Source organism: Gouania willdenowi, chromosome 10 (assembly GCF_900634775.1).
Source record: "Gouania willdenowi chromosome 10, fGouWil2.1, whole genome shotgun sequence".
NCBI lineage: Eukaryota > Metazoa > Chordata > Actinopteri > Blenniiformes > Gobiesocidae > Gouania > Gouania willdenowi.
The window spans coordinates 17,710,248-17,734,050 of record NC_041053.1 but is presented as its reverse complement, the minus strand read 5'-3'; the positions used below and the strand labels follow the sequence as shown (position 1 = coordinate 17,734,050).

General features: G+C 38.6%; 3 protein-coding genes across 3 annotated transcripts in view; 1 reads left to right on the top strand and 2 right to left on the bottom strand.

Moving 5' to 3' along the window:
* Positions 1-805: 805 nt before the first annotated feature.
* Positions 806-3,156, bottom strand: LOC114471272 (zinc finger and SCAN domain-containing protein 21-like). The gene is made up of 2 exons (XM_028459972.1): positions 1,644-3,156; positions 806-1,223 (listed from the first exon to the last, which is right to left on the bottom strand). The coding sequence occupies exons 1-2, from the start codon at positions 2,889-2,891 to the stop codon at positions 843-845; spliced, it is 1,629 nt and encodes a 542-aa protein (XP_028315773.1). The 5' UTR covers positions 2,892-3,156; the 3' UTR covers positions 806-842.
* A 1,111-nt stretch (positions 3,157-4,267) lies between these two features.
* mrpl18 (mitochondrial ribosomal protein L18) lies at positions 4,268-7,897 on the top strand. Its single transcript, XM_028458837.1, has 4 exons — positions 4,268-4,441; positions 4,533-4,701; positions 7,445-7,679; positions 7,757-7,897. Exons 1-4 carry the CDS (start codon positions 4,399-4,401, stop codon positions 7,826-7,828), a joined length of 519 nt encoding a protein of 172 aa, XP_028314638.1. The 5' UTR covers positions 4,268-4,398; the 3' UTR covers positions 7,829-7,897.
* Positions 7,898-7,938: 41 nt separating this feature from the next.
* The window catches only part of LOC114470581 (protein phosphatase Slingshot homolog 3), a 21,730-nt gene continuing 5,865 nt past the window's right edge, over positions 7,939-23,803 (bottom strand). The window contains 16 exon segments of the mRNA XM_028458833.1: positions 7,939-9,479; positions 9,481-9,492; positions 11,379-11,477; positions 12,865-12,936; positions 13,015-13,231; positions 13,313-13,513; positions 14,736-14,882; positions 14,964-15,010; positions 15,203-15,331; positions 15,415-15,508; positions 17,103-17,285; positions 17,374-17,439; positions 18,531-18,599; positions 18,675-18,790; positions 20,335-20,512; positions 20,612-20,646. Coding sequence (XP_028314634.1) covers positions 9,351-9,479; positions 9,481-9,492; positions 11,379-11,477; positions 12,865-12,936; positions 13,015-13,231; positions 13,313-13,513; positions 14,736-14,882; positions 14,964-15,010; positions 15,203-15,331; positions 15,415-15,508; positions 17,103-17,285; positions 17,374-17,439; positions 18,531-18,599; positions 18,675-18,790; positions 20,335-20,512; positions 20,612-20,646 — 1,794 coding nt within the window. The 3' untranslated portion in view covers positions 7,939-9,350.

Below are 23,803 nucleotides of genomic sequence, written 5' to 3'. Positions count from 1 at the left end.
AATTTTTTTTTAAATCATTTTTCCGAATTTTTTAAAAATCCGTTTTCCGAATTTATCCATTTTCCGAATGAATTTTTTGAAATCTGTTTTTTCGAATACATTTTTTTTTTTAAATGAGCTTTCTGAATTAATTTGTTTTTTAAATCCGTTTTCCAAATTAATTATTTTTCAAACCGTTTTTCGAATTCATTTTTTAATAAATTCGGAAAACTGATTTTAAATTTTTTTTTTTACTGACTACAATGCTCCATCGTAAATAGTAACACTAACACAGAAATGTGATTATCCGATTCGAGGGTCACGACTCACGTTATGAACATTTAGGACTGCGTTTAAATTAATGACCAATCAACTAATACAGGACAGAACAAATGTTTGTTTTTGTTCTATGTTGCGTTTACTCGCTGCTTTCAAATAGATTCCAAGATCTCTAGTAGTTAATTAATTCACTAATATTTGCTATGAAAAATTGAAAGCAGATTCAATAAATATCTGCTTTTGTGCAATCTGTAGAAAAACTAATGAACTGTAGGAGTGTAAATTATTTAATAGAGCAAACGTTTTTAATGTCACACAGATGAGGCTTTAATATTCAAAGATAAACAATTTACACAAAATGTTTAGTTAAACTTACATTAATCAATTACAGAAAATAAATAAACTGCAAATACAAGCAGCCAAACTTTATTATGTTAGAGTTAACTTACTTTAGAACTAACTACATTTCAAACTTCAACTCTATCTAAACCTATGTAGCTACAAAAACAATGAACAACTAATAACATATTTACTACACACATCACATTTGAAAGTTCAGACTTTTGTTTAAAACATGTCCTTTCTCAAACATCACATTTGAATGGTTTCTCCTCTTTGTGGACTCTCATGTGCGACTCCAGGTGATTCTTTCGAGTAAAAGGTTGACCACAAACATCACATTTAAATGGTTTCTCTCCGGTGTGGATTCTCATGTGTAATTTAAGGTGAGGCTTTTGAATAAAACATTTACTACAAACATCACATTTAAATGGTTTCTCTCCAGAGTGGATTCTCATGTGTTTCTTAAGGTCAGACTTGTGCATAAAAAATTTCCTGCAAACATCACAATTAAATGGTTTCTCTCCAGTGTGGATTTTCAAGTGTGACTGCAGGCCAGCCTTATAGTTAAAACATTTACTACAAAAATCACATTCAAATTGTTTTCCTTCTGTGTGGATTTTCATGTGTGACATAAGACTGGCCTTATAATTAAAACAGTTCTCACAAAAATCACATTTAAATGCTTTCTCTTCTGTGTGGATTCTCATGTGTTTCTTAAGGTCAGACTTATGACTGAAACATTTCCTACAAACATCACATTTGAATGGTTTCTCTCCTGTGTGGATTCTCATGTGTAACTCCAGGGACGTCTTACGGGTTAAACATTTCTTACAAACATCACATTCAAACAGTTTCTCTCTGGTGTGGATTCTCATGTGCGACTTAAGGTGAGGCTTTTCAATAAAACATTTCTTACAAACATCGCATTCAAACGGTTTCTCTCCAGTGTGGAATTTCATGTGTGACTTAAGGCTAACCTTTTGATGAAAACATTTACTACAAACATCACATTCAAAGGGTTTCTCTCCTGTGTGGATTCTCATGTGTGACTGCAGGGAAGCATTACGGGTAAAACATTTACCACAAACATCACATTCAAAGTGTTTCTCTCCTGTGTAGATTCTCAGTTTTGAAGCTGCACTGAGTGATGCTTTCTCACCACAAACACTTTCACGAGTCATTTTTACCGGAACCTTCTTCTTTGAACAAATCTGTTGAAATGAACTAATCCGTGTTTTGGAAGCTTTACATCCCATTTCAGCATTTTTACTTGAGTCAGACATCTTTCTCTTTTTCCTGGTGGAGTCAGAGTCAGCTTCAGCTTCAGCCTCTGACAGAGGCTTCTGCCAGCAGTGCTCATCCTCATCTTCATCATCCTCGTTACTATCTTCAGTCTGAGACGAGTCTGTTTCTGTTCCATCAGGACCTTGTAGTACTAAACTGATTGAATCTGGGTTCTGGGCTGATTCTGGTCCTTTGCTGTTAATTCCCACACTTTGTCCTGTCATTAATTCATTTAAACTGCAGGTTGAAGGTTCCTCCTTCACGTTGATTTCTGACAGTTGTCTCCAGTGTAGCTGGGAGCCCTGAGGCCTCTCCTCTTCATCTTCACATTTAACAGGACAAGCAGCACTGTTTGTCTCCTGCTGCTTTTCCTCCTGACCTTCACAGAGCGTCTCTGGTTCCTCCTTAATGTGGAGAAGCTGCTCCACATTCCTCCTCTCACTGAAAACACCATCAGATACTGTCGGCTGCTGGAGCTGTAATCTGTGCAGATGGACTATGGGTGCGAAGGCAGCCGTCTCATGTTTTTCTGTTTCATCTGTACTTGGAACAGATTGGGAACCTAATTGTCTACTGGTGTTATGATGGAGACTCTTGTCAGGAAGGATCATTTTCATTTCACCATCCACTGGATCTTCTTGCACTCCATGTTCAGTTTTGAAGGCTTGTAACGGAGAGAATGTGTTTACTGATGTCCCTGCTGTCCTCTGATGGGACCAGTACTGAAGTCGTTCAAAGACAACAGTTCTCTGTGGACTGCAGTGATCTTTAAAGGCTTGAAGTACATCCTCCATTGTCAGCTCATCTCCATCACCTCTAACAGTCAGTGTGTTGAACACTTCCAGTGCATCCTCACCGATGGTGTGGAGTAAAATGTCAATCTTTCCTTTTTCATCTTTCTCCCCTGAGGCCGCTATGTACCGCCGAAAGCTTTGTTCCCAGTTGTACCAGTTATCAGCAGGGTTAGCGGTGGGAGAGAATGGTGACGGTGCTTTGAACTGCTCCATTTCCTCCACTTTTTCTGCTCTATTTTATGCTGTAGCGTCTCGGCGGTGCTAGCTCCTCTGCTAGCTTCGTTAGCATTCTGCTCCAGCCTCTCTCTGTGTCTGAAAGTCTATCTTCTGACACCGTGTTGTGCTCTCTGACCTTCCAGTAAAGCTTTAAGGGTAATATAGTGTGTTTTAACTCCGACTGTAGGCTGGAGATGAATAACATTCACTGTTAGACATAGACTCACAGAAACACTTCCTGTTTTCCATTCGCTCTTTCTTCTTCTTCTGCTGCTCTAAAACTCAGAGCTTCTTCTTCTTCTTCTTCTTGTTTTACGGCGGTTTGCATCCAGTTTAATGGATCATTACCGCCACCTTCTGCTCCGGAGTGAGGCTTAGACAGCATGGTCTACACCCCATCACACACACCCTCATTCACTCATTATCTGGCCCTACCATAAACCCCCTAAAGGATTAAAGCATTGAAAAGTAAAATGCTAACTAATTAAATAGATTTTTTTTTAATGAAGCATTTTAAAATGAAGCATGTTTTTTTTTTTTTAAATGAAGCATTTTTTTTTTAAATGAAGCATATAAAGGCAGTGGTTATGAATACATTAAACATTTTTTTTTTTGGACCAGGGGTGCCCAACCCTGACCCTCAAGGGGCCCTATCCAGCATGTTTCAGATGTTTCCCTCTTCCAACACACCTGATTGAAATGACCAGGATCGTTATCAGGCTTCTGCAGAGCTTGATGATGAGTTAATCATTTGAATCAGGTGCATGCAGCGCACCTCATTGGCCAGTTTAGCTCACGTGACTTAAAGTTCCGTCAGTTGTATTTTAGCTGATATTTATTTTTAGCTACCCCGCTAACCCTTTTATTTTTACCCTAACCCAGAAAATACCCTAAAATGTTTATTTTTGTCGGATGTGTAATTTTAAAGGTGGAATTTGCCGTGTTGAATATGTTTAAATGAAAATCTATATGTTTAAAGTGGAATTCGAACCCACGTTGGCAGAAGGAGGAATCCTTGAACGCGGCGCCTTAGACCACTCTCCAATCCTAATGTTGAAAACACAGCCACATTACGCATACGTAGAAAAGGTCCAGAAATGTAACCAGCTATGGCTACGTTTAACGTATTTCTAGACGCTTTGTTTTTTAAACATTGTAATGTACTTGCTGCTCATCTGCATGTTGTCCCTGTATTTATTAGCAATGAAATGCTGTTCTTGAAGCATTTAATTGTGCCTGGTATATTTAAACTTTTGTAATATTTTAATGGTGTTAACTTGAATATTTAATATCATATTTGTTCAAAGTTTTAAAATGATTTACTGGTAAATCCCTCCTGCGGAACTAAAAGTCTGGTTCCTGTTCTCGTCCGGACTTCCTCTGAGAGCGTGCCTGTGAAACGGAAGTGCAGCGTCAAACATGGCGGCGCTCTTGTCACGGTAAACGGTGTCTTTGAGCTTTACGGTGTTGGTTGTGTGTTTGGTTTCCACGGGTGTCACACAGCATGTCTCTGTGGGCGGTGAGGAACGGCTTACGGAGGCTCTGCGGTGAGTTCAAGGACACACCGACAAACTCTAACGGACGGGTTCTGCTTAGCTTGTGCTGGTCGGTGAACTGTGTGACATGTCTGTCTCTTAGTTCGGCCTTTCAGCCAGGCCTGTCCTCAGCCAGACCCCGGAGCGGACGAAAATGAGGCCGTGAACCCGATCTTTGAGAACAGGAATCCGCGGAACCTGGAGCAGATGGCTGTGGGTATAAAGGACCGAGGCTGGAAAACCACCTGGCCTCACCAGAAGTTCTACCACAGGTCGGAGCTCCACAGGAGATGAGATTATTAGATTAGTACTGGACATGCTTTAATCTCGTTATTTCATTAGTTGCATGCTTTAGCAAAGACTAATTGACACATTAATTGATTTGTTATTTGCAATAACTAACATAAATGGCAATGGCTATCCGTACGGTTGCCGTATCAATATACTGACATTCTATCCGTACGCAGTGCCCCTCATTGGCCAGTTTAAGTCACGTGATTAAGACTAAACCTAACCCGCTACGTAGGTGTGCTTCATTAAACGTACCAATAGCACTGGGGGTTGTCCATGCAGTAACCGTACGAATAGACACTTTCAACATAAATTACTGCAATATAAAATACTTAGTTTTATACATAAGGCTGATACTACGCTGTCATTATTATGACATGACACCTGTCATTAGCATTAATAAGGTGTCATTAAGTGTCGTTCGTTCCCCTAGCCCTCTGTTACCCCACTAGATCCCTCCACCTAACCCCATAAATGCCAACATAGCTCCAAAGATGTCATAATTTAGTGAAACAACACTTAATGACGGCCTTCATGACACCTTATGCTGCGTTCACACCAAACGTGCTTCGGGCGTTAAAATCGTGCCTCGCGCCCGTAGTTGGACACTTGTACTCATTGAATCAGACGCTTGTCACCAGCGTCGAAGACACTCTGGATGTGCGTCCAAACAAGTTGGGAAGAGAGCGTGTTTAGGCCACACCTGTCACGTTTTGGATTTGATAATAAGGGAAATTTTCTGGCGCCCACCACCATCCGCCCCACCTGCCCAACCAAGCTCCAGTATCCCTTATATTTTAAGATAGGTGTACAAAAAATCTAAAATAGCCACTTGTCAACCACTTACTATATACAGTTATGTGATTATAATCTGGTAGGTCGACCTTTATTAACATTAAAAAGCTGTGAACATTCCTACTAGTGCTGGGCAATATGGACCAAAACTCAGATCTCAATATTTTTTTCTAAAAATGGTGAAATATGATATAAATTTAGATAATTTTATTTCGAATGAAGTCTGAGAAGAAAGATAATTCTGGGTTAAATTTGCTGATCCAAAATGCTACACAGGCTCATTTACTAACAAACAGCTACACAATATGTGCCACTTTTGTTTTTTTCTCCTGTAAGGGACAGCATGTGTGAGTGATATGTAATCTGTAATATGGCTTGTTATGGGGAAGCTCTGAGTTAGGTCTCTGTTCTGAGAAGTAAAAGCAGTGACTCTTAAAACTAGTAATTTGATACAAAATAAGCTATTACGTATAATAGAAAACTCGATACATCTTGAATCTCGATTTATCGCACAGCCCTAATTCTAAATTAGCCTAAATTAAAACATAAATGGATATATTAATCACATGTTTATTTAATATACTTACAGTTCATATACATGTTGCATATTTACTGTTAATGTCACGTTGCTTGTCTTTAAGTTAGACACGTACATTTTATTGTCATTACATATTTTATTTTAATTTTTCATGTTCACTCATGTGGTTCTCTGGTATTCACTAATGACTTATTAGACACAGACTTTATATCTTTTAACACTTTTTTTAAAGCAGTGTATATTTGTGGAGCTTGTGATTGGCTGATTTTTCATGGTGACGTATGTCCTTCCTTCTCCCGTAGTAGACGTTAAAATCTGTTATTAATCTAACAGAACGTGTAACTGTCACATCCTGCTGCTCTTTAGGAAGGTAAACTATCTGTTCCAGTTTCCAAGGTATTTACACGAGTTCTTAGTTATTTTCACCGGAACGTCTTCATTCATTATCTCTGTTCTGAGTTATTTCCAGGTTTGTTGCCGCTGTCGGCACTAATATCACGAGAACTGTCACTCAGGCCATTTCAGGTGGTAGTTCTCGCTAGGCTAGTGACAGCGTTCGGTTCAGTAAGGCATTTTTAAATTATTATTAAATTAAAATACTAATACGGGACCCTGGCGGAAAAGAGGGGTAAAATACGGGAGTTTCCCGGCCAAAACGGGATACTTGACAGGTATGGTTTAGGGGAGGGGCTTCTGTTGCCGGTGGTGTTCATAGAATGCATGATATTGTGGCGATCAGTTACGTTTATAATTCACCCAGTGACTGTGAAGTGGTGGAGAAAGCTGTGTTTCTGGTCAGATGTATTTTGGTGTGACTCAGTGTGTGCACTGTGATGTCAGAGGACTATAGAGAAGTGTGGGTGAATGGAGAATAAAGTTTGGACTCCCGTTTATCGACTCTACATTGAGTGTGGCGCTTGGCTTTATTTGTGCCTCGGGGGGACCTCTCGATGCTTCTAGAAGCGCGTCCACCTAATATCTATGTAAACCTGACACTGTTGAGGCTTTGGTGTGAACGTGTCATCATTCATGCTATTGACAGCGTAATGTCAACATTATGTATAAAACTTCAAATGGTATGACTGAACAGTTCATTGATTCATTATTAAAATATGCATTAAAACAAACAATGGCAGTAAAACAAATTAATGGATTGTAATATAAACTAGAATATTAAAATTCGAAATGTGTATTTCTATTTTTTTACGTCAGTGCAGGGCAAACAAGACACAGGTTAGTTTACCTGTGTCTAGGGAATGAATCAATCCTAAGTAGTGCATGAATAATAATGAAACTAATGTAGCTTCTGTTTGAATCTCTGCTCACATCCCATAAAAACCAGGTTTGGTTTTCCTCGCCTCACACTGGTGTCTTTTCTTTGTCATTTTCAGGCTGATGTTCTCTCGCAGTCAGCATCACGTGACTGCTGAGGTGTTCTCCAGATGCTCTCCAGTCCCCGTCCTCTCCTGTTCAACCAAAGAGTGGGCGGTGAAGAAGGAGCTGCCCTCTACCAGCTGCGTAGCGGCGTGTCAGGCTGTGGGCGAGGTGCTGGCACATCGCTGCCATCAGGCTGGCATCACCAGGATGGTGTACAGAGAGATTCCTTGGACGTATCGCTCAGAAGCTGTGAGTAAGGGTTAAAAAAAGAAAAAGGGCGAACGTTCCTGACTTCAGGAGTTCTTTAACCACCTTCTCCTCTGCAGGTGAAGTCCTTCAGGACTGCAATGAAAGAGGGAGGCATCATCCTCAGTGAGCCCAGACAGAAATACCGCTAGACCTGAACCATGTTTTGTACAGAGTGTGTTTGTTTGTTTACTCTGTGGTTAAAGTGCTAACTCCATCTGTTTCCTTGTGTTTTCCATGTGATCAGGGACAAACAAAGCAGTATAGTCTGAGCTATGAGGGTTTATTTTTTCACAGGGGTGAGGTGTACACCTTTGGAAGCAAATAATAACTTTATTCATAGTACAGCACAGTTGGCTCAGGCAGGGGGAGGAATGTGCATGGTGGGGTTATAAAGTGCATTTCCTGCTAACAGGAAACAAACAGTTAGCATGCAAGTCAAATGCTGTTGGCTCTAATTTTACATTTACTGGATTAAAAAAACAAAACAAAATCCAGCATGAGAAGGATCATTTCACATCAGCATCCAGAGAAGGTAGGAACTGCATATTTACCATGTCATTCAGTGACTTTTACACACATTAGAGGGAAAATTACCCTGATGGTTAAACTCACAGAACAGTAACGCAGTGTCACGTTCAGAGGAGCGTCTAAAGCTGACGCATAGGAGGACATTCAAACAAGGTGTGTCCCACCCTTACCTACTCCATTACAGCAGGTCAACCAGAGGGGGAGGAGCTTAATCCCAACATTTGATTAGCATCGACAGCAGCAATGGATTTCCTCATATCAATACATGGCTCAGGGATATGTGTTATTGGGTTATTCTTAAATCCTAATTCAATTTAAAAAACAAAATATAAACAAAAATGATATAATGAATTATAACAACAAATAAATTCCACACGGCTTCATTACCTACTGTAGATTTAAATATTGAAGATACTGATCAGGTCCTCAAGGTTAAACTATGTTTTAGTCATCCAGCTTTCTGAAACAGGTCACAGGAATAAAATTAGATGAAACTTTTTTCAGCTTTAAGTTACAAACATGAACAAGAATGAAATACTGAACTTTTCATTCTAGAAATTTGACTTCATCTCAAAAGCAAGTTAACTTCTCGTCACGAGGGTCCAAAATCTGTTGTCCAATCTCTCTCCTCAGTAATGATGCATTAACACACACACATCAAAAGATATATATATATATATATATATACTGTGAAAATACATTATTCAAACATGCAGAATAGCAAGAATTAGTGAGCGATGCATGTGTTCACCACTCATGGGAAAAACAAACATTCAAATCAACATGTTTTCATTCTCAGAATAAAGGCACTCCTGCTTTTAATACAGAGGATCACACAGATGCAACAATAATTCACTAATTCACCATGTTTCATTGCACATAGAAATACAGTGTGGTGATGATAGCTGTGCCATAAAGCTGGCCCTGCCCCTGATCAGTGATGACGGAGGGAAAAGGACGACAGCAGGACTTTTGCATAGATATCAGTGGGAGTGTTGGTAGAGGATCAGCTGCTCATTCAACTCAAACATCAATGATGTGAATAAGACGAACCTGAGCGACACAAACTTCTATGTCGGTATATAAAAACCCCTTGGCATGTTCTCCGAGCTCATTTCTGGCTCCTCCTGGACTTCCGGCGTCTCACAGCTCGTTTGGCTCTTCTGTTTGAGGCTGCGAGGGTTCAGGGGATACGTCCACACTACGCCGCCTGGTGAGTGAGGGCTTGCGGCGCCCCAGGCTCCTCCTACGTGCCCTTGGAGAGCGTCTGGGGACTGCCCGGCAGCTTTAACACACAATTAGCACGACTATTTCAGATTTCACATATGAAATGAAAGAGTACCCACATAATCCAGAATATATAAAACCAGGGTTGGGGTCAATTCTAATTGTAACTGATATTTAATTACAATTATGACAATTTATAATTGGAAAATCTGTTGCTGTTGTAATCTTAATTGAGTTCAGATAACTGACTTTTTTAATTGTAATTGGCAAGAACATTTTATAAACCTGTCAATTACAATTTAATTAAAAGCACAACTGAGGAACTACAGTCTGCTACAGGTTCTACAACTATACAATATGTAGTTAACAAATAATAAAACATGTTTTATATAACTTTCTCCGCAACTGTCACTCTCCTGAGGATCATTTTAAAAAATGGAAATTGAAGGGTATAGTGACTCAGGCTGAACGATTAATTACATTTGCGATATTATCGCAATATCATAAAACACAATTTTCTAATCGCAAAGGCTGTCATTTTTTTCTTGTCCTGTTAAGGTCAGAGAGTGTTTAAGAAGTCATGAAACGTGAAGTTAGTTAGATATGTTGAAGTGGTAAAGACAGATTTGTTTGCTTTATTGTTGTAATCTGTGCTTTAAAATTTATATATATTTAAAGTTTAAATACATCTGCAATTGTTTATTATGAAACAGATTGATTTATTGCTTGTGTTCTTTGAAAAACACGTGACAAGAGGCCCTTAATCGCATATTCAATCACAATTGCAATATTGAGGAAAAAAAATCGCAATTTGATTATTTTCCAAAATCGTTCAGCCCTAAAAGTGACACAAAAAAGGCTCGGATGCCCACACCATTAATATCAAAATCTATATATTCATTGATTAGGAAGCCTAACAAGGTAACCAATAGATAGAAAATAAATTAGATGATAGATATTTGTTATTAGTGTACTTTATAGCTGATTTAAGACCTGTTATCATAAGAGATGCTAACAGAAAGCTAACACAAAAGGAAGGTTAACTTTTATTAGGTTATTTATTTCAGGCTCAGTAATTATGATTAATTGTAATTGAGCTTTAGTAATTCAGAAAATAATTGTATTTGACTTTCTGAGGATACAAAATAATTGTGATTTAATTGTATTTATATAAAATGCCAGTCACCTTAATTGTAATTGAGTCGTAATTGAACATTGATAATTGAAGACGTAATTGTAATAAAAAAATGTAATCGACCACAACCCTGTAGAAAACATCTCAAAACTTCTAGTTGTTAGCAGGTACCAATGGTAATGAAGAGACTTTAAATAGCTGTTATTTCATCCAAACACATAAAACAAGACCAAATAAACCTGGTTAACACGTTGGAGGATAAACACTAAAAAAAACAATCCTGACAAACTTAGGCATGAAAATAGTTGCCCCCTTTAAATTAATTCAAAATGATTATGTATTTATTATTTAATGCCCATTGCAGACCTTTAAGGTCCCAGCCCATGAGTTGGGGAACTTTTGATTTTGTTAAATCAAGAATTTGAACTTTTTTTTAAACTTAATTTTTAAGCCCCGTTGAATGTCTGTGAATTGTTCAATACTAAAGAGACAAATAATTGTATTTGCCTTACACAATACTCAACTAATTTCCTCATTTTCCAGAGGTTCGTGAGTAAAGAGGAATGTTTTTTACAAATTTGGGTGAATGAAATTGTCTCCACTAATATGCTCTTATGGTGGCATATTTTACACCAGTGCATGGAACTCTTTGCGCTGCACTTTGTGATGTTGGGCTTGAGTGCAGTTGCTCAGTCGTTGAAACCCTGCTGACTAAGCATTATTCTGGAGCTAATCCAATGACTTGGATGGAGCGTGAATAACACAGTGTATAATAGTGTAATAGTGAGAGCGGCGTCAGCTGCATTTACCTGCTCACAGCCTTTGCTGTCGTCATCTAGTTCACTGATCGACTGCATCAGCGAGAAGAGGTTCATCCTCCCACTGCGATTGATGCTCGACGCCACCTTCTAAAGAACACATGAGAAAAGAAACATCACCTTAGAACAGTGGTTCTCAAATGTTTAACAGTCCCGTTAAGACATTTAACCTGAAGCCAAGTACCCCCTACTCCTGCACACCTAAAATAATAATCATGTAATGTCAGATACAATGTAGCCATACAGGGAAATTTCCCCCTGAATTTTATCTAGTCTGTTGAGGAATGATATATAATGTAAAAAAAAGGATAATACTGGTAATCTGTAATTATCTGAATTATCACTTTATTTGCTTTATATAATTCATTAGCCTACTGGCATTTTCAGTGAGAAACCAATCTCTCTATTTTGGAAAAATAAATTAACCAAACATTTGTGGCTGAATTTCATATTTGTGCTTTTTTTGACGAGATAGTTTCTGTGTCTGAGGCTGCATGAGGGGGGTCTACGTCTGATTCCTGTCTGCTGCGGCTATGGCCATGCTAGTAGCTTAGCTATCCACACAACATGCTAGCATCCCAGTCCACTGTACACCTTGAACTTTGTGTGTTACTGTCGCTGGCAGGTGATGCCTCACCTGTGGGCTGACCAGTGGTAGCACTCCATGAGGAAGGACATTTATCTTATTCATTTTCACCACCTAGGCATGCACGATGGAACGAGCGACAGTCACATCAGTGTAAACCAATCAATGAGATTCATGTAAGTCACTAGCCTCATTTCCATTCCCCTTGGAAATGTGCAAAATCTAAATAGCACAATAAAAACTGGTCATGAAAACACCCAAATAAAAAAAAAAACACTCAAATATCGCAATATTTTAAGCTTTCATGAGGAGGAATTTCAGACGTTTCAGCAAAAGCAGAACGTGACGTACCTGGTCACATGACCTCTTCTCTCTGAGTAAACATGAAGCGGTACGTGTATACAGAAGAGGAGACCAGGACATTTCTTAGCCTAATGCTTAAACAATTATTACTGCCACATTAGACGTGAAACAACAAAGAAATACAGAGTGTTATAAGGAGGTTCTGAGCGTCCGTCATCCTGCGACGAAATCTCGCAGGATCAGATTTCATGGAAGTTATGAGGCTCCTCCCCAAAACAACCTTCAATGGAAACACGCTCAATGCGCAATTATACTTTGTCAACATTTAGAAATATCACTTTTATTTGGCAAAAATCTGTAATGGAAACCCAGCTGATGAAGGAGCAGGGTGACTGGCCATGTAATTAATTTGCTTGCCACTAGAGGGCAGTCTTATAGAGGCCAATGTGTCATTTGTGGCAATGCATGGAGGCTTCTAACTGCTGGTTGATTTACATTCAAGTTTACAATGTCACGCTGTTTTTAATTTTGCGTACCCCACTTTGGGAACCAAGGCCTTAGCATGTGTGTGTGCGTGTGTGCGCTCACCCTCTCTGATTCATTGATGGTGATAACTGGACCCACAGAGGGTTTGGTGGTTCCTGGTTCTTCAAACACCTGCTACAGTCAATGAGACAAACCCAGTGAACAACATGCAGGTCATCCCATCATAACAGCTCACGCTCACAGGCTACCTACCTCATGCTCTTCTGCTGAGTCAACCTTTTCTTCTGCCGAGTCATCTTGTTCATCCGTGCTTTCTGTGTCTTCGTCTTCCTCCTCCTCCTCATCATCATCATCAAGCCCTTCATCCTCCTCATCTTCCCTTCCCTCCTCTTTGCCGTCCTGGATGTGGACAGACTTCTGTCGCTGCTCTCTTGACTTCCTCCTCCACAGTGTGCTGTGACGCTGCTGACTGATTGGATGAACAGCAAGAGAAAGTAACACAAACCTGCATCGTCACGTGGTACGTTACTCATAAGTGAATCACACGCGCCTCGCCGTGAGGATGCCGTTGTAGGTCTGCAGCTGCTTCATGAAGCCCTCGTTGGGGTTTACAATGGATCTCCGATCCCTGACGTAAGCCAGCGCCACGTCTAGCGGCCAGCGCTGCTGTTTCATGGCGTACGCGATCACCGTGGACCCAGAGCGAGACACGCCCATCTTACAGTGCACCAACACGGCCTGCCCACTCTTTCTGTGACAAAACACATTAAGAGGATTATAGATGAGAACGGGTTCAGGGGGTTCTTACTAATTTATTTAACATGCAACACAGTTGTGGAGATTGGGATATTCACACGCACTAGAGCAGGGGCGTCAAACTCATTTTAGTTCAAGGGCCAAATACGGACCAGTTCGATCACAAGTGGGTCGATTGTAGACAGGAAAATGAACACTTTCAACATTAATGTGTCCAAGTGAAGTTTGTACTTCCAGTTATAAATTAGACAAAGTATAAAAGGCATCAACAATATCTTAGCAATAAGTGACAGATACTTAAATGTCCTTTGATTTTAGATCTTTATTTTATTTATTTACCAATTTTATTTAATTTGGGGAGATTTTGTCGAACAATTTGAGAAATATGCAGGTTTGGAAAAAATTAGAGTTCTTTCAACAAGAAATTTAGAACTGAATTATTTGGTAATTGACACAGTTTTCTCTGTCATTTTCACCTTTTCCTGCAGGCCGAATCAGATGCTGTGAGTTTGACACATGTGCACTAGAGTTTTCAAACTGGCCTTCCTCTGACATTCTATTAATTATTAGTTACTTCTCTCTGTCACTTGCCTTCATACATTAGATAAGGCAAATGATCTTTCACAAGAAATTTAGAACTGAATTATTTGGTAATTGACACAGTTTTCTCTGTCATTTTCACCTTTTCCTGCAGGCCGAATCAGATGCTGTGAGTTTGACACATGTGCACTAGAGTTTTCAAACTGGCCTTCCTCTGACATTCTATTAATTATTAGTTACTTCTCTCTGTCACTTGCCTTCATACATTAGATAAGGACACACTTGATATGTGTAGGCGTAAATTAAATCATATACATGTTCAAAACAAAGATGAGAACATTTTATATTTTATAAATATGTTATTGATCTGATGCTGTAGGAGATGGGACGGTGAGAACTAGTTTACATTTCAACACAAGAGGTCAGCAAACACCACCTCTGAGTGTCACAAGATTTAATTTGTCACCCAGACTGAGCAGTAAGCTACACAGTCACACGTACACAGACTTTTTAAACATTCACAGCCATCCTCACACTGGTTACCAATCAAAACATAAATGTCTCTGATGTGACTGTTGGAATGACTCTGTGATGGGTAATGAACTGGTGTCCTGTTCTACTACAGATGAAACCCATCAGCCTGTCTAGATCATGTCCTGAAGTACTTGATGTTTCACCTGGCAGTGTTGATGAATTTGTACGTGTCGGTCCAATGAGGCAGCAGGTCGGTGGCCTCCACATCATACACTCTGATGTTCATGTAAGTGAAGGATTCTGGGAAAAAGTTGTCGATCTCCCTCGTCACATTCAGAATGTAGCCCACACTGGAAGACAAACGGCGCAGCTGGTCAGTGACTATGACAATGCACAGAGAAGAGGGAAGTGTTGCCTGAAAAAGCACCAACTTGTTTTTCTGCAGCTCTTCCAAGTTTGCTGCATTCCACTCTGAGCCCTGAAACAAGATAAAAAGTTTCAAATGGAGGAGAAAAGGAAGGAGCTGCCAGAGCGCTGTCAGCACAGATCTGTCACTAAGGGGAAGTGAACTGGCACTGGGGCACTTCCTGGACAAATCACACGTGTCAGTTTACTTACTGTTGAATGTACTGAAGTAATAACAAGGCTTCAAACCATCTGTAAAGCTTACCAGAAAAAGGTAGTCAAATATCTTTGAGGGTTTGTCCATCTGCGCCATGGTAACCAGGATTTCATTGTCAATGTATTCCTTGTAGGGCCTCATGTCAAATCCAATCCTGGTCCTCAGGGCACTGTGCACCTACAGAGGCAAACCACACGAGTCAAACATGATCCTCACTCAGTCATGCTTTATATATGAATGGCCTTTCATTAAAAACTCACCATTTTAGACGTGAGGTTGTCCAGGTCTTCAGTCCGCATGATGTCCCTCAGGTGTTCTTTGATCAGGGTCTCGTTGGAAACTCTGTCTTGGTCACTTTCAATGAGACAAACAGAAAATCTCGTAAAAGTTGTTATTTAGCTTGTTCCTCATATTCCTGTTGTTTTAACAGCAGAAATTGGTGTGTATGTAGTGTGTTTGTTTAATGAACTTCATTTTGATTGAGATTGTTGTTTGTGGGCAATTGTTGCATTTGGTTTATTAAAAAATGTTATTCGTTATATTGTTTTTTTGTGGTACATCTTTTTTTTTACTTTATGTTTTTATTGCTATTGTGATTGCATATTGGCTGGTTTATTCCAGCTTTCTGTTTTAGAGTATTTAGAAATATTTGTTCTTCACCAAGGTGGTAATATTTTCACCAGTGTTGATTCATTTGTTTGTTTTTCTGTTAGAAGGATTATGGAAACATTTTGACAAAATTTTAACCAAAAATAGAACTTATGCCATGGAAGATTCCATTAAATTTTGAAGTAGAGCAATATACTGATTCTGGATCAGTTCCAATAAAAATACGTCGGGTTGATTCCTCAATTTCCCACATCGAATTTGATCCGGATTGGATCTGAATTATATAAATTCTTAGAAAAAAATGGGGATGCCTATACATTTGGACCTACTGAGTAATTATTAATAGGGATAGAAAATTCTTCCAAGCCATTAAAGCAGTGGTCACCAACATGCACCATGTGAGGAGCCCTCAGGAGCTTGTCCCCAATAACCTCCATCTAAAATCTGATTTACTTTCCAGGATTCAAACTCAAAGATAAATACAGATTACAGTCAGTGCTTAGTAAAGTTAAATACTGCTGCACCGGATATATTAACATCTTTAAATGTTTATTTTTACTAAACACTGTGATAAATGTTTTTAAGTCCTGCAGATTTGGTGTATGGTCAGTGGAATTTTATATATATATAAAATACTGTATCTTATATATATATATATATATATATATAAGATATAGTATATTTTTTTTAAATAAAAAATTGGATTTTAGTAATATGACAAATTTAACATTTTAGAAATGTTGCATGTAATACAATTGGTTAAAAGTTGTTAGTCGCTAGTAAAATAGGAAGATGATCATTATTAATGAAATGAAATAATGTGTTTCATGTTAAAACATTTCCTACGTTTCTAAGTTACTGCTAGCCTTTGAGTATCTTACCCTCCGTGAATATTTAGAATTTAAAAAGTGCTTTTCAAACTGGTAGCCCTTTGGATTATTCAGTACGTATGAAGTAGCTCACAGTTTCAGAAAGGTTGGTGACCCATGCTCTAAAGTGTGAATGATCAGGATCACTGATCCAGATAACCGCCCATACGTGGTAAAGAGGATATTTGGCGCTTGGGGAGGGTTTGTGTTCTCTGAGTGCTCGTTAAGGTGTGTGTTTATTGTTGGTTCTTCAGGCAGCACTAAATAGTCATTCATTAGTGCCTTATTATAAATTACCAGTAATATAAACAACTTAGTTATCGATCGTTTACATTTTAAGGTTTCCATACATTCCATGATGTGATTACTCTTCATATTACAATTGGCTATCACCATGGCAACCACATGCAAGGGAATTCAAGCATTGGTAGAAAGGTATTGTTACACTAACTGTAACGTGAAGCGCTTACTTTTGTCCATCACTGTCCTTGCGCACCGACTCCAGGTCATTCATGACCTCCCATTCGTTCAGACAGAAACGATCTGACTCGATGTGCTGGTGGTAATACAGAGCCCACTCCAGTCCGGAGCCGGGGATCACGGCCGCCTTCACTGCACGCTCACAGCATCCGTGCAAAGCCTGCAGCACCGACCTAACAGTAGGGCAGAGAGGTGAGAACAATTTCATCAAGTGCGCTTCGTTGCCATGTTATGACAGAGAGAAGAGGGACTAAAACTCACCACATCGTCTGCATAGAAACAGGCTTAAAAATCCTAGTCTCCTCTGCTGAAGTCACACTGAAACCACTGCAAAAAAGAAACTAAGAGTTAAGATACAGATATAAAAAAGTGCTCATACGTGTTAACATGTCCCCACAATCTTGATAGGGAAACTACTCAGTGCAAGGTGTTCATTTGTAAAATGAAAGTGTGAGGACATGGATGGTGGGAGAATATCACACAATCAGAGTCAGAGGTGTGAATCTTAGTGATGAGTGTGACGAGTGCGAGATGAGCATAAATCACAGCTTCCTGTTTGACACGCAGCTCATTCAAAGACAGCAGCTCACACTGAATGTGAAGCTGAGCTCAGGAATGTCAAACATTCAGCCTGTGGTCCCAAACCAGTTTCCCACAGGGTACAATTTGTCCTAAAATGCTCACATAAATCAGTGCTGCTCAAGGGAACATAAAGTATTTACTCACGGATCATAGAACTATAATATCCTCCCAAACAAAGTATTGTTAGTGTTTTACTTTTGTATCAGTGTGAACAAATATGATTGTCCTGGTAATTGTTTTTTTGCCAACAAGAGTAGAAAATCTAACATCATAGAGTATATAAATCTACATTAACAAAAACCTGTGGCTAAATCATAGTAAAATGCATTATTGAATTTAAAATTGATGTTCCTTATCCTTTATTTAAAAGCTCTAGCCTCCCTGAAATCAAACTGTATGTGACTCATGAATTAACTAACATGAGGTAACTGTTCTCTTTTGGATATTCGAGGACTGGCCAACATTGTATCTCTCCCTCTCTCTCTGAGCTGCTTTAGTACGACTCAAACTAATCATTGTACGGCCACTGCAGTAAAAACTCAGCACACGTTTCCACTCTGAGCAGCTAAATTAACAACAAACAAAAAAATGAGCAAAATAAATCGTGGAACGATAAAAACTCTTGGTGCTTATGTAAAACTCCCACTGGGAAACGTGGCTGTAATTCACTTACAATGACTCAATCCCAGAAATACAAGCATTAGTCATTCCTATTAGCTCTGGATAGCATCCCAGACATCAGACGCAACCATGTGTGCTGCAGCCTCCCAGTCTCCCCAGTCCATATTTAGATCTACCCACAGTGCTCTCATATGAAACTTTAATAAAGCTCTCACCCATCGCCATCAAGGTACACCTGTGTGTCGCTCCATACGGGCAGAACCAGACCGATGGTGCACACCTCGCTGCAGAAAGGACAGCGGGTAAGAAGCTACGTTGGTCAAAGTTGAAATTTCTACAGGATTGTGCGCTAGTGTCACCTGTCTGAACTGGGGAAATCCATGCCCAGCAGGATGCTCTCGTCTTTGTTGCTCAGGGTGGACACGACGATCAGATAGCGGACTCTGACCGGTCTGACTGACTCCAGCTGCACCGCCTGCACAAAGGAAATCAGCTGATGTCACAGGAAATACTCTGCACTTCACCGTGAAGATGAAACCATTTGTTTGGTTGTGTGCAAAATACAATTAGGAAATTAAATCAGGAAGTGAGATGTTTTTTCTTTTATAAAATCTAATACTGGAAAAAGCGATCAATTGGGTCTTAAAGGCTATTTTTCTTCAACAATGAAAGTAATACTACATATCAGGGTTGGGGTTCATTATAATGATTTTAATAACGTAATTGGTAATTCATTCCAATAATAATAATGCATTAATTTTATATAGGGCTTTTTTGGGACTCAAAGCCGCTTTACAGAATAGTGTAAGAAAGTGTAAGAATGGCCTAGTGGGTAGGCTCAAAAAGTAAGGAAAATTTGAACAGGTGGGTTTTAAGAAGTGTTTTAAAGTTCTATAATGAGTCAGCGTTCTTGATGAGTTCAGAGTGAGTTACAGAAGGCAGGGGCGGCTCCGTCCCCCAATTATCATGTAATTGGTCATTCATTTCAATTTCATGACACAATTATAATTGTAATCATAATTTTAAAAAATCTGTTGCAGGCGTAATGATAATTAAGTTCAGATAATTGACTTGTAATTGTAATTGGTATGGAAATTCTCTAAAAACTGTCATTTACAATTTCATTAACGGCAAAACTGGAGAACCACGTTACAGTTCTATGGCTTACACATACGTAGTTAATAATTATTAAAATATGTTTTATCATTTATTTACTACCTGTCAGTTCTCTTGAAGATCATTTTACCATTAAATAAATAAATCTAGAGGTATACTGACAGAACAAAGGCTCAGAACCTCACACCAAAAATAATAAAACAAACAATATTTTGATTAGGAAGCCTAACAAGGTAACCAAAAGATTAGAAAATAACTGGATGATAGATATAATTTTTTAAGTGTATTTTACAGTTGACTGAAGACTTCACTGCCCTGTTATCATAAGATTCGGACATGGATAATTGAAGACGTAATTGTAATTAACCTTGCTACATGTAACTCTCACATCGTGTTTCTGGGGGTATTTTAATGAATCTCTGAGTCTAAGCATTAAAATAAACATGCTGTACTAGGTATGCAGGTTTTTAAAACTTAAACTGGTGAACAAAACCATTGGATGCCTCAAATATGTCCACCTCATTTAAAGTGCTTTTTATTGCATACGCAGCTTCTAAATGACCCCTTATTCCTACTAGTAAAGTTTAATATAATATAATCTTTCAGTTGGGCTGCCTAACTGTAAACGTCTAAGAGTAATTATTTAGCTTGAGTATCCCTTTAACTGAAAAAACAATTTAAATGTATATCTACCCGTAAATAAAACTCATTGTTCTACCTCAGTATATGTGACGATATATTGTAATGGCACATCCATGTGTTGAAGTTATAACTACTGTAGCGATGGCCAGTGAGCAGAGGGATTAGTGAACTGTCACTGTACGAATATCCCTGTTACACTGACCCTGCTGTGACCTTTTACACACACACAAACACACAGTGAGCATGGTACTGAGGCCTCACCAGCTTGATGGTGTCCTCAGGTCTGAGTAGTTCCACCATAGCATGGACATGTCGGTGCCTGATGTCTGAGGAATGCTTCACCGGTGAGGTTACAGTGGAAGACACTTCCTTATCCAGATGCACATTGTTGCCTTCCGCAAGCAGATGCACTGCCCCTTTGACGAGGGCAAAACTCTCCCTGCAGAGTGGTGGATATCCCAGAGTTCAACCCTGCTGTGCCTTTCATTATTTAAGGACACTTAAACCACAATACACCACTGACACAATGTGCAACTACCTTTTCTGAAGTAATCCTCTGTGCAGCGTTTCATCCTAAAGATAAATCACAAAAGCAGCTCATTAAAGACAGAATCCATACCTCCATTGTGTTTGTGGGTGTGACACACTGAGGGGCGGATTCACTAAGATCTGAAATAAAGGGTGGTAAACCAGTTGCGTCCCTAAATACTTTGACGACGCAGTTTCCTCAACTGCAATAATTAGTGCACGTGCAGAAGTGGTGGAGACCGCCCTATTTAAATGAGCGTTTTGCTCTTTTAATGTGGAGACGTGAGTGCACAGAAGCACAAAATGACATTTGAGGAAGTTAACTGGAGGGAGACGGACTTCTCCATCTGCTGCACAAATATTTAATAATGTAGAAAACTAAATAAATAAAAATGTTTTTTTTCCATCAGGTCCTGTAACTTTGTTCTGATCAGTCCATGGAAAATAGGCAGATTTGGACAGAAACCGTCCAATTGATCTGCTATTGGTCTGAGTTAATGCAGCAAAAGAAGAGGCGCATTCCTGATTCCCTGGGGTTTGTACGCCTTATTAGCGCATGGAGTGAGGTTTGCATGTTTTATTACCCCTAAACCTTTAGTGAATCCGCCCCTAAGTACGGTACAAACGTTCCTCTAAAATGCAAACGTGTTTTTTAAATTTAATTTTGAATTTGAACTTGCCTCAGTCATATGTCTGATTTTCAAAGTTCAAATGTGAGAAAGTGAAAGTTAGGATTTCCATTTTTGTCAACTTGTGTTGTTTTTGTGCGGCCTTGTAGAATGAGGTAACTTTATTATGGGTTTTCCTTATCTTCCAGCAAAGATTCTCTAAACCTCCATTTGTAATTGAGCACAAAACGTGCTCATGAAAATGTGACAATATGTGACACATGCCACATTATCATAATTCATGTCAGCTTTCAGAAGAATGACCAATCTGAGGATTAATACAGAAAATAAAGTGTTTTGTCAGTTTTTCTGTTGTTTTGAGCTTTTGCAGTCATTCTTGTATCTTTCTCTCATTGTATGCATTTTTGTTGTCATTTTGTATATTTTTCTGCCATTTTCTTGGGGGGTGTTGGAATTTGTTTTGTATATTTATCTGGAATTTAATCATTTTGCATATTTTCGTTGTTGTTTTGCATATTGTTGTGGTATTTTTGTTTACGTTTTGTGAGTAATATTTTGTATTTTTGTGCTGTTGTTTTGTTTATTTTTTTGCTTTTTGTAACATTATGTTAATAGCCAGACAAAATTAGAATATATATATATATATATCGAAATGTCAATAGATGAATAATTACTTGTTAAACAGTTGGTTGAATTAAAGTCTCCTTTCATCCTGTTGCCAAACTAGGATTTTGTCCATATTAGACCAAAAACAACAAAATGGGGTGATAATTAATTTGTGTAACTCTAAATCCCTTTTCCCAAATCAAAGCCTTTTCCACAGTAACACTAAGTCTTTGATCATTAATGCTGTAAAAAGTTGCGTTGGTTCATGGTTTGCTGCTTTGACGGTGACAGGAAAAGATCCCAACCCCTTATTAGAAAAATCACCAAAATAACAACAATATATTATAACAAATATTGTATTACAATTAGGGTAAGGATTTTGTATTTGATGAATAAAAGTTTGATTGTATTATTTTCCCACTTTTCTAACCAGGGCATGGGGTTTTGTCTGTTGGGGTTTTGTCACGGATTTAGTGTTGACGTAAAGCTTACTTCTGAAACATGATTTTTGTCTGACATATTTGTGAAAATTCCAGCTTCACAGCTTTGAAAACACGTATCATATCTTTAGGATGGGGTCAAATCACCTTTAACACTGGTTGGTTTTTCCTTGTCAGCAGAGAAAAATGTCAAAAATGTGTTCAAAGAAAAAAAAAAAGAAAAATCAAACAGTGAATTTGCAGCTGCTGGCTGATCAAACAGAGCAGCTGGTGTAAACAAGGGACGAAATAAAATGCCTTTGTCCCGATTCTATTCATATTTCAGTTATGACTTATTTGTTATTGCGATTCGACAGCAATAATTATTATGATTTTAACTACAAAAAAAGCAAAAGTTGAATCCTACACTTCTAGAAACAATATATAGGTCATAGTTCCAAAAAGTGAGTCGGTCGGTCTGACATTTGCACATGAAAAAGCACAACACTACATGTAATAAATCAATAAAATGTAAAAAAAAAAATCTATTCTGGGGGGAAGTATTGCTGCACAAATCAAGATATATTGTAAATCAATATGTTTTCCAAACCCATAAACAAGTACCGGTACCTCATCATTTTGTGTATTTGTGACTGTGTTTTTGTTTATAAGAATGTCCCAAGACAACTTTTTCACTTCCGATACAATACCGATATTGCAGCCTTGCGTATTGGTCGATACCGATATTGATCCGATTCGATATTAGCACGGATCATACATACTTTTATTGATTATTTTGTAGTGTGGAATGTTAGAAAAGGCTTGATCAAGTGAAGCTACTCAGAGAACAATAGTCAGCAACAGTAGGTATGAGAAAAACTGACCAATTTATTATTAACCACTTGGTTACATACATTTCAACTTAATATCTGCAGTATTCTACAATTGAATAAATATAATATATATTGGAGACTTTAAATGCAGTCCGATAAAATCCAATATTCGTCTTCTGGCTAATATCGGATCAGGACACCCCTATTTGTTTATTTGCACATTTTTCAAGTTGATTTCCCCTTTAGAGTTTAACAAATTAGTTTGAAGTTTAATCATTGGAATAAGGCAAAGACATGGGTGACTGATACACATGTGATGACTAAGTTTCTAAACTACTGCAGTAGAAGTCCCGATTTCTAGAAATTGGTGAAAACTACACAAGGAGAGGTGAATCAGGTGAAAAAATGTGGTCTAACAAGAAATGTGCAGAGACACAAATAGTGTTGCGTCAGCAAAGGGAATTGGAAGCTTAAGGGTGTGAAAAACACAGGGAAATTAAAGAAACCAGCAAATAAAAGACTAGCTGGAGAACAAACAAGCAGAGAGCAATAAAAGGAGAAGAGGCAACATTACAGGGCGTCACAGAGAAAGAAACTTGAGACACTAAAATTACCTGTTACGCAACTGACAAGTCCAGACAGAGTCAAGTAAAAAAACAAAAAAACAAAAATAGTTAAAGAGGAGAAGTGGGTTGGAGCCAGGGGAGGTGCAGTG